The sequence below is a fragment of the Melanotaenia boesemani genome, chromosome 10 (genome assembly GCF_017639745.1).
Source record: "Melanotaenia boesemani isolate fMelBoe1 chromosome 10, fMelBoe1.pri, whole genome shotgun sequence".
Classification (NCBI taxonomy): domain Eukaryota; kingdom Metazoa; phylum Chordata; class Actinopteri; order Atheriniformes; family Melanotaeniidae; genus Melanotaenia; species Melanotaenia boesemani.
Window position 1 is genome coordinate 28,913,204 of NC_055691.1, and position 20,373 is coordinate 28,933,576.

Below are 20,373 nucleotides of genomic sequence, written 5' to 3' on the forward strand. Positions count from 1 at the left end.
TGGAAAAGCCCCGGTAACAGACATTCATTTGTTTCACTTCAATCCTGCGGTTTTTTTTTATTTATTTTTTTTGTTTCTTTGTTTGTTTTTGTTTTTTTGTTTTTTGTTTTGTATTTTTTGTTCAAAAGCAGAACGGTCAGCAAAGCCCCGTATCACTGCACCACATGTCTGTTCCTTTGAGAAATTAGCTTCGGAATGAGCCCTTGCGGAGACAAGTCAGGCAACTGCTGTAATGCATTACTAAATTAGCCCTAAACACTACACAAGCCATTAAGAAGCATGTCGAAACCTAAGGGGGTAAAAAAAAAAAATTACAAACTGCAACCAATAACAGAACAACATATTTGCAACAACTGTTATTAGCCTGCATTCCACCTTTGTCAGCTGAACCAGTGGAGAATTATCTGCACACTAAATAAACACATTTAGATACGCTACAAAAGAAGCACTGGCACTGTCAAAGAAACACAGCTTAGCTCCAGTGAACAGAGGGTTAAACCTTAGCTGCAGAAATTCACTGCAGTCCAAAAGCATTTGGCTGATAGCTACTGAACAGCATAATCTATCTGTGCCATTTTGCTGCTATTGGACAAATTTTTGTATCTATCTAGATCTTACTTGTGTGTCTTTTCGTGTTCTTTAGTTTGTAAATGATGTTTATTGCATATGGTATTTTACACAGTAAAAACTGGAGCTTACACTTTGGACTGTATGTAGAAACTGATGCCTTTATAAAGATGTTTTGTTTCGTTTTTTCACTGTGTCATAAATATGGCCAAAAACAAAGTAAATGCCTCTTTTCATACATTAAACAGTACCACCTGCTATTTTCAGTCAAAAAAGTAATTCATTATCTTTGCCTTTCTTAATAGAAGTCACCAGTATTTAGAAAATAATTTCAAATTACTTTCTTTTCTAATATTTTTCTTTTCTAATAATATAATATAATCTGCATGTTTCACCACTGCCTGACAGTAGTTTCATATATATATATATATATATATATATATATATATATATATATATAATTTTCATATTTATATACTTATATATAGGCATGTACAAGAAAAAAAGTCTGTTTGGACTTCTGTACAAAAGAAATGACAATTTTGCTCTTTGTGCATTCTATTGCATGGACTGGTGAGCAGATAGGAGAGTAGAGGTTTGAGCACAGTCAGAGATAGATCCATAGGGACCATTACTCAGATTTGGGTCTCCTGAACCTTCTCTTTGCCGTGAGTAGTCTTAATGATGTAGGGATCAGCAATGGTGCTGATGTGGCTGTGATGCTGTCTGACGGAGCGATGAAGAGAGTTGTTCTGGGTCCAGTGGGCTCCATAACTCCCTTGTCGGGATGAGGAGGAAGAGGACACATACCCAGGCTTAAAGGTGTTGCTGTTGTGTTCCACTAAAGTTGGTAGAACCAACCCTGTGTCATCAGAGCCACTAGATCCAGATGTTGGTGGTGGTACTGGAGGAACTTGTTCCTCCATTTGAATTATTTCTATGGTCCTGGCTGCTGCCACCGTACTCCTCTGTTGATGCCTCTTACGCAGTTTATAGAAAGCTATCAGCATGGCAGCTGCTAGTAAGGTAACAGCTACAAAACAGCCAATAATTATTTTGGTGGTTTTCATCACCTCATCCAGGCTGGCAGGTGTCCCACTAGGGACTCTGGCAGTGGGAATTGACACCTGCCGTGGAGTCTGAGTGCTTTGGAACAGCACAGTAGGTGTAGAGATAAAGACAGGTTGAAAGACGGAGGGTGAGGCAGGGACAGTAGGTTTGGGTTTAGGGGTCTCCTCCACTGTGGGCTCCAAGACTTCGACTGTTACAGTGGTAAAGTAGGAGAGATTAGATGTGTTGAGTTCAGCATTGCTGACGTTTAGGTAGGCCGAGGCATTGGAATTCCCTGCCATGTTGCTTACCATGCATGTGTAGACCCCAGTGTCTGATGGGAGAACATTGGAGAAGTTGAGAGTTCCATCATTAAGGACAGATATCCTTGGGTGAGCTGAGCCATGGGTCAGCACAGTGCCATTAGGGAGAAGCCATCGGACTGAGCTCATGGCAGCGGTGCGGCATTTCAGTTCTGCCACCCTTGCTGCTGAAATGTTCAGATCTCTTGGTGCATCAAGTATAAATGGTGCCGAACACTGAAAAGTCGTTTGATCAACTTCCACCAAGTATCTTCCTCTCATGTGGGCTGGGGTGTGGCAGCGTCCACAGCAGGTGGAATTTGTGGGAATGTATTCTCTGAGCCACCAGGAAAGCCAAACTACATCACAATCGCAGCGCCAAGGGTTGTGGTGTAGATGTAGCTCCACCAGGTACTGTAGAGGAGTAAAGAGGTTATGGGGGAGGGATGATAGATTATTATGGGCTAGATTGAGCTCCACCAATGCTGTGATGTCATCAAATGCATTCCTCTCAATGATAGTAATAGCAGAGTTCATAATCCAAAGTTTACGTAAATTCTTAAGCCCACGGAAAGCCCAAGGCTTCAGTTCAGGGAAAACATTCTCTGATATCTCCAGTTCTTCCAGTCCAACTAGAGGTGACAAATGAGGAAATTCCCTCAAGTTGCACATCCCCAAGTTTAGGTACTTCAGGTTATGAAGGCCCTCAAATGCCCCATCAGAGATGTATTCCAACTTTCTCAGTTCTCCGAGGTCTAACCTCATGAGTGAGGGGACACGGTTAAAGGCATAAGAGGGAATGCTCTCAATAGGATTGTTTCTGAGCCACAATTCCCTCAACTTTGACAGATATTCAAAAGCTCCACTGGGTATGACTGTCAGTCTGTTGTCGAACAGCTCCAAGGTATTCAGACTGGTCAGGCCATTGAAGGCCCCCACTTCAATCTGCCTGATGGCATTCCTGCCCAACTGAAGAACCTCAAGATGATGCAGGTGTCTGAAGGTATCTGCCTGAATGGTCTCTATGCTGTTCTCCATCAGGTTTAGGTACCTGGTATTGGCTGGGATGTTTGGAGGAACTCTAATCAGGCCTCTGCGTGTACACACCACCTTGCTTAGCTGGTTAGTACAGGAGCACACACCTGGACAGTTCTGTGGAATAGCTGAGCCCAACTCAGGACCTGTGGACTGGCACATACTGAGAGCAGGCACCATGAGGGAGAGCATGGCGAGCAGGGCTGTGTTCCAGGTAGGCTGCACACTAACCTGGCCCAAAGGACTCATGGTGTGGAGGGCTCATTATTCTGCATGGTGGGGGGAGACGGCACACACCAAAGGACAGACCACCCTAGCCTGGCTGGAGCAACTCAAGGCTCCCAAGTTCCATCGACAGTGCAGGAAGATGCTGCATAGACATTTTTGTGTGAGGGAATGAAGGGAGAGATAGAAAGAAGACAGAAATAAGGAGATTAATACTAAAGAAGCAGCAGTGTGAAAGCAAAGCAGCAATGCAAAAAAGATGTTGAGTAACATTTTTAGTGACGTACCTCATTAGTTTGAAAGTGCTCCCTTTTGCCTCTTTTTTGAATGTTAAAAGCAACAGTCGTGCATCACATTAATTTATAATTCCTTTCCATGGAATAACTTGAGATAGATGCCTTCTTCTCTTTTCCTTTTGAAAAAGTGATGAGGCCCTCTATTAGCCAAGGGTACAAAATGGCTCCTGATATTAAAGACTGAGAGCAGCAAAGAAAACATTCACAGCCCAAGGTAAGGCCATGAAGTCTTAGCAGGTGCCTAAATCTCTTCTTCCTCCACTAACTTCCTTCCTACCAGGTTGCAGACTCCAAAAAGCAGCTCCATGTGGATAAAGCACAATGTTCCATAATGCAGTTAATTAAAACAGAGGAGGAGAGAAGTGACTAATTGACATTGAAAAGAAAAAAAAAAAAAAAAACCTCCTGTTTTTTTCAGCTCCCGGTACATGTGTTGGCTCGTCGGTTGGTTGCCTGTTTGGGTGAGAGACCTCCCTCACTGTGACTTTGCCAAGGGCTTGTCGGTCGCTGATTAGCCCTGTTGTGACAGAGACTGAGAGACAGAAAAAGGCTAAAAAACTCTCGGCACAGTCATCTCCCTCTCCTCTCCTCCTCTGTGTTCCTCTTGCTTCCCCCTAATGTTGGGCTGGCCCTGGTCAGAGCAGCTGCAGGCTGCCGTGTGCACAGTTAGCAGTAATCCGTCTATTCCTCCTGGGGGGAGGGGGGGTTGATGGTGGTGGGAGAGATGGTGGCGCTGTGTGGGGGGTGGAGAAGGGGATACGCTGCACTGTCGGAGCTTCGCAAAAGGCTGACGGAGGAGAGAGAGAGCACTCTTGTCTTCTTCTGCAATGTGAGAGAGGAAGGAGGATGACGCTGAGAAGATGAGAGTGGAAGTGGGCTCCGTATCTGTATCCATAAACAGAGAAAGGTGTTGAGGATTCTTCTCTCCGTTCGCTTTTTGTCCCCTGGACTGTCTCCTGCAGTGTTCCTCTGCTTGCTTATCTGTTAGTTTTTTTTCCAGAGCTGAGGTAGTAAGTTGTGGCAGTTAGCCATGTGTGTGGCTGTCAGACTTGCGGCTGGATGGTGGACTACTGCAGTAGTCAGAGTAGAACAGAGAGAGAGGGAAAGAGGGAGCCTGAAAGAGAAGGAGAGAAAACTACTGACAGATCAAGAGCAAAAGAAAGAGTGCGCGAAGGAAAGTGTGCGAGAGAGATGGAAAGCCACGCGAGCTTTTTAACAGCCCACCGTCACAGAAACAGCAGGAGCAGCATTATAATCCTCATCTCCTCTTCTTGTTTACTCTCCAATCTCTCTCTTTTCTCTATTCCCCCCCTCCGATATGTGTCAGTGTTGAAGGCAGCTAAGATGCTCGCTCTGCCCCCTCCCTTTGTCCTTCAGTGGGAACGTGAATGCACTGCTGACGCACTCCTCTCAGCTGCTCAGCCAGCCTCAGAGCAGTGCATTGGTTTGATGCAGTGTTCCTGTGTATTAACACATTCAACCTCCCCCTCCTCCCCTATCCCTCCTTCTCCCTCCCTTCACTGTAACTATCTTCACCTCTCTTTCTCTCTCTTTTTCTCTCAGTTTCTCACATGTTTTGCCCCTCTCCTTGTTTCTTCGCTCGCACCCTTACCTGTTCCTCCTCTCGTTTCTCCTGCTGTCTAGACGCTACATCTCCACAACTGTCAATATTAAAAACATCTCATTCAGATGTCTCATACAGAGACATAAGGTCAGACCTGAGTTCCAACTCCGAAGTGGTTTTGCATTGCCTGGCTTTTCCTCTCCTCTGATTCCTGAGCACAGCAGTGTGTTTCTAGTGGAGATGCATCTTGCTGCTGTACTTTACCTCCTGTAAGGCACAGTCTGGTGTTTCCCTCATGCAGGAGTGCCATAAATATAGTTATTTATTTTTTTTATTTTTTTCTCTCACTTTGTGAGTTGTGTCAGATATGTTAAGTATGTGAGTGAGGTCAGGGGGTCTGTGACATCATAGAACACTGAAATGCTGACTCTGCTCCTCTGTGTCTTCTGGCCAGTCTTTTCTTTAGGGAGGAGAAAGATGAAAGAGCTTTCACACAGTTATCTCTTGGAAGATGAGAGAAAGACAGAGAGATAGAGGGAAAGAGACTCACCAAGGGAGTGAAAGAGAGGGATAGGGCAGGGTAGGAGGAGATATATCCATGTCCTTGGTGAAATAGGGGAAAGGAGCCTATAGAAGGAAGAAAGAAATTAGATAAACAGGGACAGAAAAGAAGAATGAGGGAGACAGATGAGGGAACATACTGTATAGAAGTCTTCACAGTAAAATGGCATAGAAAGCTGGAGAGGAAAAGGGATGAGGATTAGGAGTGAGGAGCAGCAGAGAAAAGGAGGGTTGATAGACTTGGATTAAGCATCATTTGAATGCAGGAGAAGGAGTCTCCCTCTCTGCCTTTGGTTAATGACCACATTCTCTCCCTCTCCTCCTCCTCCATCCTGCCACACACATATTGCAACTGGAGTTTGGATCTATAGAAAGAAAAAGACACAGTTAGCATGCAAACAAAAACAAATGTCCCCTGTCATTTGTAATTTCATTCCAATTTATTTAAGTAAAAGGGACACAAGTGAAATTTTACATATCCCCGTGTAAAGATGTTATTGAAAAATTCATGTTCCATGTCCACATTGGTTGGTTGAACCCAGCTGAAGTGATAATGAGGCTAACTTAAAAGGATGTGAGGTGTAGTAGAAAAAAGAACCTCATAAGGTCTATGTGTGTTTCTGTAAGTGATTCCTTGTAAGAATTAATAAAAGATCACAATGAATAAATGATTAAGCTCAGTTACTTTCCTGTGATTACTAATAAAGAAATAAGAACTTTTCCTTACAACATACTAATTTTAACAATGATCTTGTTCTTGTAAGATAATCTTGACAACACGAGCTTTAAATTTATATATTTTATATTCTGGATAGAATATTTGTCTCCTTTATTCTGCTGCAAAAAGACATTAAATGAAACAAGTCCCAAAACTTTTCTTTCTGTTTTATCATATTTTTAAAATTACAGTACACATTATCCCAAATTTCCCTGAGGGCTCTCTGAAGGGATCAATAAAGTATTTCTATGCTATATTCTATACATTTTAAATGAGTTTTTAAAATTTTTTTAAAAGTTTTTTTTTTTAGCTTTTTTAAATTTAAAGGAGTAACAACTGCACACATTTACATACATTATATTCCACATAGACTAATCCAGGCAAACACTGTCACAGTTTCTTGTCTGAGTCCCTGCCCATGCCTTATTTGGTCATGTTTCCTGTCACTCTCTGTTCACTTTAATCAGCTATTAAGTGACCAGACATCAACCCTAGTCCCTTGCCAGATTATCTACAAACTTGTTGATCTGATCTGACCTGTTCTGGGCCTCTCCCTGATATTGTACATTTTGATCTCTGATCCCTGAACATTCCTGACTAAGAATTTGTGGATTTTTGGGTTCTGACTGCTTGTCATGGTTGTTGCAGTGTGTAACCTGGCTCTGGCCCCAGAGTTGCCCTCATTCTGTGAGAACTCTATTATTTGGATCTGGATCATCTGTTTGTCTGTTCTGGCTTCTGGACCTGTGTAAGTTTAAAGGATTAAGGATCTGGATCTTGGATTTTGACCTCTGTTCTGACTACTTGGATACCGTTGGCTCTTTACTTTTTGCCCAATACCCTTACATCAGTCATTACCTTGTTTGACCTCTCCAAGCTTATTTCCAACAGTTCTTCCTGCCATCTAACTGAACTTTACCCATCATTCCCTGTGCCTGCTTGCCTCTGGACTTGTTCAACTACTTACCTGCTCTGACTACAAATCACTGCCCCGTTACTGAAGCCTCCTGTCTTCACAACACATCTCTACATGTGAGTCCCTACATGTATGCCTACAGAATTTTGATGGAAATTCTAAACCAAATGAACTTCTCACTAACTTGCTTCTGTTTTTAGACTCTTCCAAAAATGCCCATCCAGCCAACAGCGTTCTCAGTTCCTGATAACCAGCACCGTCCAACTAAAACCTTTTGTGTTATTTCTGTTGTCACTGGCCCTTTGAGTCCATCAGACTGAATAGTTTGATTTATCACCATCCAGTCAAATAAAAGTGTAAAGATATGGACAAAATTCGCAACCGCAACTTCAGAGTCTCGAAAGCAGTTTGTGCTTTGCATCTGTGAACAGGGTTTTCACTAAAGAACTTTTTTTTTCACATATGCAAATCTTTTTTACAACCATGCAAGTCTTTTTCTGCACATTTGCTAACTTGGATTTCTCAGACAGATTGCTTTGACAGAGTGACAAGCTTGATTTACAGATGGAAGTCACTGATAAACATTAATTTACAACTGCATAATCTTTATGACCTAATACTGAGCCAATACAAGGGGTTGCGGTGTGCGAGAGTTAATATCTATTGTGGGAGACAGTGAATTGTAATGTTATTTGCTCTTATCAGGGTAACGATTTGACCAGAAAATAAAAAATCAGGCAACACAAACATATCATGTACACGGGTGTCCTGTAGTCTAAACTAGTTATAACAAAATTATGCCAAATATCTTATAAAAACAGCCTTTGCAAAACTTTGAAACTATTTCTTTATCAACTTTTGGTAACTTATTATAACCAGATTAGTGTTTTTATATCCAATGTGGATTTTCAGTTATTTAAAGGTCCCATATTATACACTTTATTCCAATCTGAGACCATTCATTAATATCTAAATGAAATATTTCCGCCATGGTATGGACAAATCGACCCTCAGTTTGAGTGCAAGCGGCTTCTCTTCACCTCCCTCTTTTTAGCAGCTTCAGAAATGTGCCGTTTATGGTGGGCGGAACCCTGGTGGAGCAGCTCAGCTGTTGGCTCACGCCCATCGCATCGCCCGTCATGAGGTGATTGACAGGTTAGGCCTTAGCGGTAACTAGACGCTGATTACAGCGTAGTGAAGGATAAACAAACGCCGGAACACCGGAAACCCATTCCTGAAGCCCCCCATTACCGACCCAAACCGCGACGCACGGAGAACACAGCTAGCTACGCTCATCAATCTGATGCACAATGGCACCGGATACAAAACAGTAGAAACAGTGACTTGGCTACATTTACAACAGTGCTAATATATTTTCAAGCTATCACGACTAATAAGGCCGAAACGATAAAATAACTGCCAGCTCTTACCTCTCCAGCTGTGTCACGGACAGTTGGTATTGAACCTGGCTTCAGCTTCAAACGGTTGGCGAAGCCTGCTTTCCATGCCCCCATGTTGTGGAAACAGTCCTCTTTGAAATGCTGGCCACAGACATGCAAAACCTTTGAAGTTTTCCGGGTACATTTCCTCCAAAAATAAAATTATCCACTCAGTCCTCGTGGGTTCAGTGGATGGAAGTAAAAAAACGTTTTCGTGTTCATTTATGCAGCCACAAACAGAACAGTGCTTCTGTCGCTTAGCCATGTCCGCTAACGAGGGTTGCCGAAGAGGGAAAAACACTGGGCGCTAGGTGATTTTTAGAGGGCGGGCTTTGAGAGCCGGTAGACGGGTCCATCGCTCTGTGGGGAGTGGTTATTGTCCCTTATGACGTCTTAACGTACAGGCTTTCAAACTCGCTCAATTCAGCGCTTACTTCCCTAGAGGTGGAGCAGGGGGGGAGAGAGAGCGCCTGAAAGAGTTTCACACTTACGGGTCTCCTACACATGCGGGGGGACCAGTATGACTGTTCCAAAACCATTAAAAAGTGAATTTTGCATAATATGGGACCTTTAAATTAGGTTTGTCTGATGAATCACAGTTTGCATTGATGTACTAAAGTTTAACGTGAAAAACAGATTAACTTCAAGATCTTCAGAAAAAGATACCCTGGTCAATTAATGTCGATCCCTGTTTAACGTTGTCAGTCCAAATATGCATGCTGCTGTCCATGGTGGCAGATTTGAGCCAATAAGGACTTGCCACCTCCAGTAATAGTGGCACCGCAAGATGGCACAATACACAATGGCTGCCAAATTAGTTTCGTCTGTTTTATACCTGCCTTCATTGCTGGGATATTACTAAATTAAGAGTTTGCATTGTTTTTAAAACAGCCAAACATAGGACCAATAACTATGCTGTGTCAAAATATCTTAGAAATGTTTAAGTGTATGAAGGCAAGGCAAAGCAATTTATTTGTATAGCACATTTTATGTACAAGACAATTCAAATTGCTTGATGTGAATGTATGAAAAGAAATTAAAACTTGGCCAGATAGGACCAGTGCTTCAATAAAACCTACAGTGTATGTCCTTCATTGTCCTACAATATTTCACAGTGAAAGCAACAAAAAGAATAAGTAAAACTTATATCTTAGTTTGTTTAATGCATCAAAGAATGACTTTGAAAGGACCAGATAAACAGACAAAAACAAAGGCTGAATGAAAGGAACTCACATCCGCATGTCTGAGGATTGTCAGGCTGACTGGCGAAGAATTTCAAAAATGTCCCGACGGCAGTGAATGTACTTGATTTATTCTTATTAGATATGGTGCTTTAAAGTGAAGATTGAAAGTGAGAAAGGGATGGTAAAACAGGAGGAGTCTGGTGGGGGACATGAGCAGGAGATGAGTGGGAAATAAGTATTAGTTAAGGTGGTGTAGGCAGAGTTGGTCAGATAATTGATGACCATGGTTGTAGCTGTTGTGTTAATGCTATTACAGGGGGCAGGAGTATGGAAAGGTCAGTTAACACACTGAATATGTAATGTTTCCTCCAGCTGTCTTTATACCTGTCTTACTCCTTTGGTTCTTGATCCATTTACATGATTCTATCATTACGTTAATAGAATGAAATATCTGCCTCAGTTGCTGAGGACCAGTTCCTCCGCAGGAGAAGTGAAATGAGGTCCTTGGTGAGGATTTACTGCCATCTAAGAAAAAAATATATGGAGTGCACTAAATCATAGGCAGTTTTACTGAATAAATTTGGTTTTCTACAGTATCTATTACACTGCCAGTCATACAACATAAATAAATGTTAGAATCTTTATTGTTGCTCAGAAAATATAAGATAGATGAGTATCAGTTTAGTTCATTTTAGTTCGGGGGTCTTTTAAACGAGATTTGATAAATATTCACATAAATATTTAGGTTTGATGTAACTTTTTTTATATATCTTGTCAAAAAGAGACAAACTCCAGATAGACTACTTTGACTGTTTTGGGTACCAGGCCTCCATTATTATTATTATCATGTGCTATTTTATTTTTCTATATTGTCTCAAACTGATGCCTCAAAACAGACTCTGAAAAGGAATAAATAAGCACTTTTACCTCCATATGTGTGGACTTTCTCTCTCAGGAAAGACATTTTAAGCAGTTTTTCTAGTCTAGTTTTGTAGAATATGTGCAATAAATTACAGCATTACAATGACACTAGTAATTATTTGTGAAAAATTTTGTATGTTGGTCTGCCTTGTGGGTTGTCAGTTTTGTGAAGGCATTTTCTACAAGACATATGGCCCACAAAAACACCAATGGCTTGCTCCAAAAAGTTATATGAGTGCAAGGTTTTTACTTGAATGTGCTCAAAATGTAGGGATTGGTTTGGCTGTGACGCTTGTCGTTTGTTATACCGTCAGAGGGTACATGAAACTTCACCCTCTGTTTTTTATGCACCCTTCAGAATTTCCCTTAAGTTGAAAAATGTTAACTTTAGTGCTGGATTTCAGAGAGACTGCATTGTGTGCCAGAAAGTTGGATAAACAAAGTAGCAAACAGGCTTGCAAGAGAGACTCCCCCTGGCAGAGGGCTAAGCCACAGCAGCTTAAGTGCAGGAAATGCTAACAAGAGTGGGTCAGAGAGATAAAACATTACTAAATTATACTTACTGTTTGTTTGACCAAGATCCCTACTCATTCTCAGGGTGTTCGTTGGATGATTGGAACAGTTGTAGTCTACATAATTAGGTACACACAAAGACACATTTTTAAAACCAAGGTTTTCTGTCCTGCTCTGCTCCTCAGTGACAAACCACCTTGTTCCCAAAGCTGCTCCGCCAGTTTGAGGTCTGGTTGCGTCTGGTCCAACTGCTGCTTGTGATTTGAACTGTATTACTTTGTGTCTGACCTCTTAAGTCTTGTTGAGGTCTATTCTTGGGCCTTTAAGGCCTTTTTTCTTGCTCTTGTAAAACTTGTGAATTATTGTTGTTGTGAACATTGTATTTGTTGTTTAATTTTTACTTTTTGCTTTTGAGCATTAGTTACTGAAAATGTGTTTTGTTTGTTTTCCAAATCGTCCCTTCTACTTTGGTTTTTTCTTTTCTTTGATTTGAGCACCACCCACCCATCTCTCCTATTTGTTTGAATTCGACCTGCCTCTTGGGAGAATAAACTCCATGTTACTTCTCATTACATCTGGGCATCTTTATTTAATGTTACTTCCGCTATCCCTGGCCATGCCCGGTCATACAGTAACACTAATGTTCCAAAAACTGACTAGGAAATTGCCATTAGCACAGGAAAGTTAGCAAAGGTTAATAAGCTATATTGAACACTGGGCAAAATATCACATGGAATTATAAATTCAACACACACATATGTGGAAACGAGATACAATCTCATTGGCTACTTTAATTCACCCAGTTTCCTGGCACACCACAATCTCACACTGAAATCCAATGCAAAAATCATAAAAGAAAATCATGGTCATAGTGAATTCCAGAGGGGAAAAAAGGAAGACCAAGTTTTGCATGCATGGACATTACAGAAAATCCCATAACCGATTGATTCCAATACAAACAAATGCATAACGGAGGCAGACAAATTACTTTAAGCTGTCACTAAACACTTTTACACTTCCTGCATTTATACTAATTAAAATCAGGAGGGATTTTAATTTGTATCAATGCAGGAAGTGTGAAAATGTTTAGTGACAGCTTAAATGGTAAATGGACTTGTATTTATAGAGCCCTTTTCCAGCCAGTTTGACCACTCAAAGCTCTTTACACTGCTTATCACATTCACCCATTCACACACACATTCACACCCCCATAGGCACATCAGGAGGCAATGTGGGGTTGAGTATCTTGCCCAAGTATGTAGTCAGTGGAAGCGATCTGCCTACCTTCCAGTCCAAAGACGACTGCTCTTCCTCCTGAGCTACAGCCGCCCCAAGAAATTTGTCTGCCTTAGTTCATTACAAGGTTTTTATTGTGAAAGGTGTGGACCAATGTGGGATAACAATTATTGCAATTTACTATACTTATTCCAGTATAACAAGCTGTTAGACAGCATACTTATTTCATTACTATGATTAAAGTGTTTAGTTTTCTTCTGTCATGCACATTTTAATATTGGTGGAAATTATTTCTGGCACATGCAGTGTGCAGAAGAGCATGTAGTTTGGAAGCTGGAGCAGCAGCTACCACACTTGTTCCAGCAAACTTTCCAACACCCTTTCACAGGCTTATAGAGTGTCTCCTCTTGGATTGCTTTCTCTGCAAATGACTGGGAGCATACAAAAAGGTTTACTTTTTCAAAGATGCCCTGATGTAGACCTTAGGCCAAAACATTCAGCCTTTGTCAGCATTACTTAAGGCTTTGCACCTTCCCCTTTCTGCTACATTAAAGCATCACAACACTGAAAACAAAGCAGTCCTATACCATCCAATATGTCCCAGATGTTAACTTCTGTAACTGGCTGCAATCATGAGTGATTATATTTGGTCTGATTGTTCAAAATGACAGCCCGCAAATCAGTGGGCAATCAAGACTTTTCCCTTATTGATCACTTATCCACTAAACACATTTGATTATTCTGTCAATGACACAAATTCTTGCACTGCAATCATCTTCACACTGCTTGAGGAGTTTTCATCTCTTAAACATTTGCACTCTCTATAAAAGGCTATCATCTACTAAGATGTATACCTAGTTTCCCTATTAAATCAGGGGAAGTTATTATTTGTAGGTAAAATATAAAAACTTGAAGAATCTCCAAGTATTAAGGAAGAAATATGAACATACCCAAATGAATAGATCAAATAAATGAGCCACACACATGAATGAGAATCTACACTAACATAAGTGGACCATTTGTGAAAGAAGCTTTTCTCACAGAGAAAAATAATACAATATTTAAGGATTTTACTGAAAGAGTACCATTGTTACCTGCAGTAAAACATCAATAGACTGAATTAGATTAAATGTATAGTTTCTATGCATAGTTTTCTCCTGTTATTTTGTATAATGGATTTTGAAAGTGACAGTCCCTGAATGATAATATGCATGTGCATATGGTACAGTTTCTGCCAAGTTGAAGCCATTATGATGCTGAGATGGTGAGGAGAGGTTAGTCATAGTTGTAGCCCTAAAACAGTTTGAAGCATTAGAAATAACTTACAAAACTCAGGCAGGATTACACCTATAAAGGGAAAATGTCTGTCTCTGAACCACTGTGTGTGCACTTGAATATGTGTGAAACCAAATTAGTCTACACATCTGCATCTTCAGTGTATGACACTGGGTGTTTTGAACTGCTTTAGGTTATCTGCTGTGATGCTGTCACTTTGAGGATCTGCTCTGTAACTAACTCATTTTTCTACTTGACCACGTCTGGCGTTGTTCACTTATTCTGCTGACTGCTGTGTTCTGTAGCAGGATGACCAGTAGCAGTTGTTTTTGTTGTAGTTAGAGGCTGGAGAATGGCATTACAAGCTGACCCTGTAGTCACTGGCCAAATCGCATACTGTATTTCATAAAGGTCAACAGTCTGATTGGCTGAGACTGATGGTGTTTCCACCAGCAGCTGAAACTAGCACTACCAGTCAAATTACCATCACACATTCCTGCCACTGCTAATAGCTCTCTTTCCGCTTCAGCATGACATGCAGCAATACCCACTGCTTAGTTACTGTAATTGACTGCTTGACCAATGCAGCTTCAACCTATTTTGTATAGAACCGATACATCTAATTGGTTGCTAGCACTTGCCATTACTTTGCCTTAGCTTCTGCCTGATGCCTGCTGGCCCCTGTGGATCCCTCACAACTCAGCCTGTGCTTAGTGTGGCAGGTCAGCAAAGTGCTGGAGCAGCATTTGGCCTGAGAACAGAGGAGTGGATGGTGGGAGAGAGAGAAGGCCAGTGGAAGCAGATCGATGTGGCCTGTATTCATTAACCCTCACTCACAGCTCCCTTCCCTCCCCAATCACAACCCCGCCATTTTAGGACAGCAGGAGGTGATTTATTAGCTGTCCTGGCTCAGTCAGCACCATCGACCAACAGTCTGAGAAGAGTTGACTCACACCAGGATATACCGATTCCCACACTGTGGGCTGAACTTACTCCACGATCTGACACCATGCTCGAGAAAGTGGGATTATCAACATATTTTTATTTCTATTTAGATACTTTTTCAGATGGTGGGAGACTGGGCCTCAGGCCAGTGGTGTATTGTATTTTAGACTAAAATATGTGGCTCTTGCAGTAACAAAGACCATTTCATAAGTTAAATGTAAGGCTGGTCACATTGTTATATGACCATGTGTTCGTAAGTCAAACTTGTTCGTGGACTGATACAACCAAGACCCCAAAGAAGTGAACTGTTTTCTTGATATTTAAGTTAACTTAGTAATTTGACACTTATACCCAGCTCATTCCTGTGCAACCTTGTCTATCTACTGTTCAAAATACAGACAAAATTTTGGCTAAGCAGGTGTGAAAGTGTCTGACACGATCTCATTCAAAAGGCATTTTGCATGGTGTCTACACACGGAAGTTCAACTGAAAAAAATGAAGGTGAAATTCCAAAAATCACATTCCATATAGTATTTTAATCTGATTTCACTTTGTGACAGTATAACCTCTTAAAATCCAAGATTAAATGGAAATCACTGATAAATGACAAGTAAGGTGAGTGTTCCCCACAGACCTGGTTTCTGTCTCCATATGTCCAACTAAACCAAACCTTAGAGCTACGAAACACCTCTTGAAGTAAAAATTAAAGCAGATCTGGTTTTACAGACGAGCCAGGTTATTTGGTATCCCACTAGTTATTGACACCTGATACTTTAAGATATATATAAATTTTGCACTCCACTTTGTAGCACTTTGCATGCTGTCTTTTGCTCTGTTATTTTATTCTATCCAAGACTGTCACACTATTATGTAAAGTATATTAACACTGCATTCAGCAGAGCAAAAATCGCTTGAGTGCCTAATGGTTGCTTCATTAAGCCTGCTATACATACTTTGTATGAATGTTATATTTAGACATCATCAACATGAAAACTGCTGAGCACAAATCAGACTAAACAGAATTTGGGCTAAGCAGATATGTAAATTAAATACCAGTGTGGTTAACATACCCCACACACTCTAGCAGCTGATGTTGTGTTTTATAAATCCATCATACAAAAGTCACATCTTGTCTGACAAACAGCTCTTAACAAAAACCCACAGCTCAATGGATTTTATTGATTTCACTGCTGAGTACACAGTAGGTGTTTAGTTATTGTGAACAAACAGCCAGTGAATTGGGTCAGTTCCTAATCCCATGTCTCTCACTCAAAGGGAATCTGCACATCAGGTGAAAAACACAGACAGATGAATGAGATGAGCAATCAGTGTAGGATTCTTTATATTTATTTATTTATTTATTTTAAGAGTAGAATTTGCTCTTGTGGCGAGCAGGCTTACGGGGAAACCAAGCCACTTAAAGGAATTTAACATAAAAAGTTGGGACTTTAACCCAAAGAAATATCATGTACTACTTTTAGAAGAGCCACAGATGTTTGTTAAACTAATAAGAGTAAGAGACTTGTTCCATCCAACTACAAGTAAAAAGAAAAAAAAAAAAAAACATGTCACTGCAAAACATCAACTGTACTAAAACACTCCCACCAGCAATACAAACAGTTAAAAAAAAAAAGAAAGGTGGTGGAGGTGAGATTTAAACAATAAAACTAAAACTATGAAATAATCTGACTGTGTTACACAGTGCAAAAAGCTTGGAAGCAAATCAAAAATCTGTGGAACGAACAGGTCCAGGATAGAACAGCAGGGTTCCTGCAGCCTACCCCAGGGCAGCAATGGTGTCAGCAACAGCAGCAATTCAGGCTTACAGGAAATGAGAGGCATGAGGCAGCGCATTAACACGGAATTACTGTAGTATGGAGATGTTAGATAAACCCTATACATACCAATTAGCCACTCTTCTGGCACTTAAACAGGTGGTAGCCTGACACTTTTCTAGCTGTTAACATGTTCCTAATACAAAAAGGGGCCCACTTAGCATCATGCTAGCATGCTAAATGAATGATAAAAGGAACACACCAGCAAAGATCAAACCTTGCCTAACTGAAGGTAACCCAGAGGAGGAAAATCTACAAGGTGAAGTAATAATTAGCACAATGTCAGAGCAGCACCTCTCCTTGTCAAAGCAATACCTCGAACCTGTGCCACCAGGAGCCACTTAACTGTGTTTAGAAGTGTTCAGGGACTGCAATGAGATTGACTGCTACCTGCCTCTTATATTTTGTACTCTGTCCTAATTAGTCCAACTGCACACACGGGTGACTCACACAGTAATGCTACTGCCTCACAGAAAAGTTTAATAGGTTTTAGTAAATGGCATTAATGTTAGATGCTGTTACATGATTCTTTATCAAATATATTAGGTAATGTTTTGGCTTTTAGGAATACTACAACTCTTTAATTATATTGCTAAACACTATAAATTAGCGCACCACACCTCTGTGACAATGAATATATAGCAACACTACCTCCTACCTGACACGGAATTAGACTTCAGCAGGTTGGCGTATTTATCTACCTTTGTTTTCACATCTAAATGCTCAAGCTCAGTTCATTATATTTGTGTATCTCATTAGTGCTGTGATTGATTTTGTGAGCTTGGAATGAAAGTGCCCATCCATACGTACATTCCACATGCATAGAGAGCCTTTTCTGAACAGAGCTGTCAATATTTGCAGACTGATGGCCTTCATTCATTCACATTCATCTGTGTATTTCTGTGTGCTGGTGTTACACTGTTTCTGTAAAATGCTATTTGATTCCAGCTATCATAGATTATCTTGGTAAGCAATTGCATCACTGTGTATTGCACTGATGTAAAAGGATGTGCAAAGTGTTACTCATTCAGATTTCAAAAGTGTGGTGAACCACACTGGTTGAAATGCCCAAATACTCTAAAGAACACTTGTACACTGAAGTGCAGCCATCATGGAGAACTACTGAGTTGAATTTGCTTGCCATAAAAGATTTAACAGGCACATGACATTTTCCTAATAATTTGAAGAAAGTTAAGTTAGTCCTTCCCTTATTCATCTCAGTTGGCAGAAATAAGGCCAGTTTCACAAATGAGTTACTAAGCAAATTTTGTCAGCCCCTTTTTGTGACAAGTATACACTTAATTGTGCACTCAAAAACACATCCCTCTATGCTAGTGATGTATGAAGGCAGTGTGCTGGATGAAGTCTCTCACCTCTCATATGCAAATAACTTTTCCCCCATGCAGCTCTGTGATTGGCTCGCTGTTATTAAAATTCTGCCAGCGTGTGACTTCGTTAGCCCGGAGTTACGGTGCCAACAGGCAGAACTAAAAAGGGACTTTGTCAATGTTTGATGTCTCGTGAAGTGATGGTGTGTGTGTGTGTGTGTGTGTGTGTGTGTGTGTGTGTATTTTCCAAGGAGATTCAAATTTGGGCAGCAGGAAACGCTATTTCCCACTGACATTAGATTGAGTAGGAAGTGGCCATCTTCTTCTGAATGTGATGTGATTGTAATAAAATTCTCTCTATGAACACTCGGTCTGTGCTATCTCCATAGAGTAGCCAGCCTGGCATAAGGCTCCATCCTGTCTCTCCAATCAGAACGTCTAAGTACATTTTTGGCATATGGACGCTGTCAAGTCACAATATCAACCTATTGCTTTTCATCCATTTAAGTCTGGGCCTTTTCCAAGTATGCCTGTTGTTGTAAACAACAAGCATCTTCAGCTGAATCATACAAGCCACACTAAACTATGTAGAGGGTTGTGATGCAAAGCCTAAACTTACTGTGACATATTTGCCTGTGGCCAGGCTTCAGTCAGCTGTTGTCACACTAAGTTGCTCTGTCAGTGCCGTATTTCAACAATGACAGCATGAGCAGCGTGTTCTCAACACAGATCATACGGTTTGTCATGACGAAGGCCTCTCTGCTGTGTGTATGTAGAAGTGTGTGTGAGCATACAGTAAATCCCCTAAATTGGAGCTTGTGACCCTCAGTAATATATTTCCCTTGGCAGAGTACATCTGGAGTTCCCTCCAGGTGCCCCTGGGTTTTGCAGAGAGGAAAAGTGGTGTCAGGCAGCATTTTCTAAAGTAAAGTCAATACCGATTGGTCATTTATCTAGCACCCAAATACTAAGGGCATTTAAAGGTGCATGTGTCCAGTGTGCACGAACAGACTTGTATATAGAAATTGGAAGCTAATTTGAATTCTAGACACTGAATGAATGATATAGAAGGAATAGATCTCTTAGAATGAAACTCATTTTACTAATCCTTACCCATTCAAATATTGGCCATTTTCTTAAAGACTTTGTTGAATGCAGGCTTGCTTATATCAAACTGTGATTGTTTTCTTATGAAATAAGAAAATTTAACAGTATGGAAAACAATTACTGCTCTTTGCCCTTCAGTTGTGCAGCCTTTTGGAAGTCCAGCAATAAATGTGCATATTGTGCACTCAGGATCAGACAGCTGTCATACATGTTTGTGGACAATATCTTGAAAATGTTGAGTTGTCATATATATATATATATATATATATATATATATATATATATATATGTGTGTGTGTGTGTGTGTGTAAGAACAGATTTTATGCTAGATGCTAGTTATTGTATTGGATATGCTGGTACACACGACACAAAATTGGGAAACCTCCACAGTATTAGGTAGGAAGCACTAACTTCCTGTCACCAACTACCTGTATAGTTTTAGGAGTTTTCTATATAATAATTTAGTATATTAGTATGTATTAAACATATTTACTATTCATTTGATTTTATCTAATATATTAATATAGCGACACAGATCTTAAGCTAGTTGCTGTACTGGAAAAATGTAGAGCAAATAGCAAAAGAAAAAGAAAACAATGAAAAAATGCAGTGTGTAACAAAATCAGTGGTCAGTGACAGAAAAATGTAATATATAATTAAAACTGTGTTTCTGTTGGTATCTAATCATTTTATTTAAATAGCTTTCATGTTTTTATTATCTCAGATTGAGTTATTTATTATTATTTGCAGTGAGTCTACATGCATGACAGTTGCCATATTTGTGCCACAATTGTCATTTTGGTGTCCCTGGACAAACATGTGAAATGGAGCCTCTGAGCTTAAAAATGTAGGACCAGACAGTACACCTGTACACAGTGTAGAAGTAGTTACCTGTAGTGCAGTCACTGCTGCCCCTAAGGCCACTGGATCCGCTCACAGATGAAGACACGTTTATGGCTGCAAGAATTTTGGCCACCGTCCCTTAACAATATGAAATAATTTCTATGTCCATCTTTACCACTAGATATCAGTAACTTGTACACACTATACCTGTTAAAAAACAACTTTAAAGTAGCACTGCATAACTTTATGATTTTGAAACTCTTCTGACTGTGGCTGATTCATCAAAAAAACCCAAGAGGACAATATCGGAGGAAGCGAGGAAAAGAGAGAGAGAAAGGCGCAGAGCAAAGAATTAGAGAAAAGTCAACATCAGACTAACTTTTACTTGCTGGAAAGAGATTAGAAAAGGGACAATATGCAAGACAGATGCTGAATTAGCCATCGTTAGGGGGCACCTTAGTCGGAAAATCTGCCAAAGTTCTATAGTGGGGCTTTAAGTAAAAACCCTGTGTT

General features: G+C 40.5%; 1 protein-coding gene across 1 annotated transcript; it reads right to left on the reverse strand.

The window, feature by feature from the left end:
- Positions 1-1,050: 1,050 nt before the first annotated feature.
- Positions 1,051-4,830, reverse strand: lrrc4.2 (leucine rich repeat containing 4.2). Its single transcript, XM_041998242.1, has 2 exons — positions 3,467-4,830; positions 1,051-3,324 (listed from the first exon to the last, which is right to left on the reverse strand). Exon 2 carries the CDS (start codon positions 3,201-3,203, stop codon positions 1,203-1,205), a length of 2,001 nt encoding a protein of 666 aa, XP_041854176.1. The 5' UTR covers positions 3,204-3,324; positions 3,467-4,830; the 3' UTR covers positions 1,051-1,202.
- Between the last annotated feature and the right edge of the window lie 15,543 nt (positions 4,831-20,373).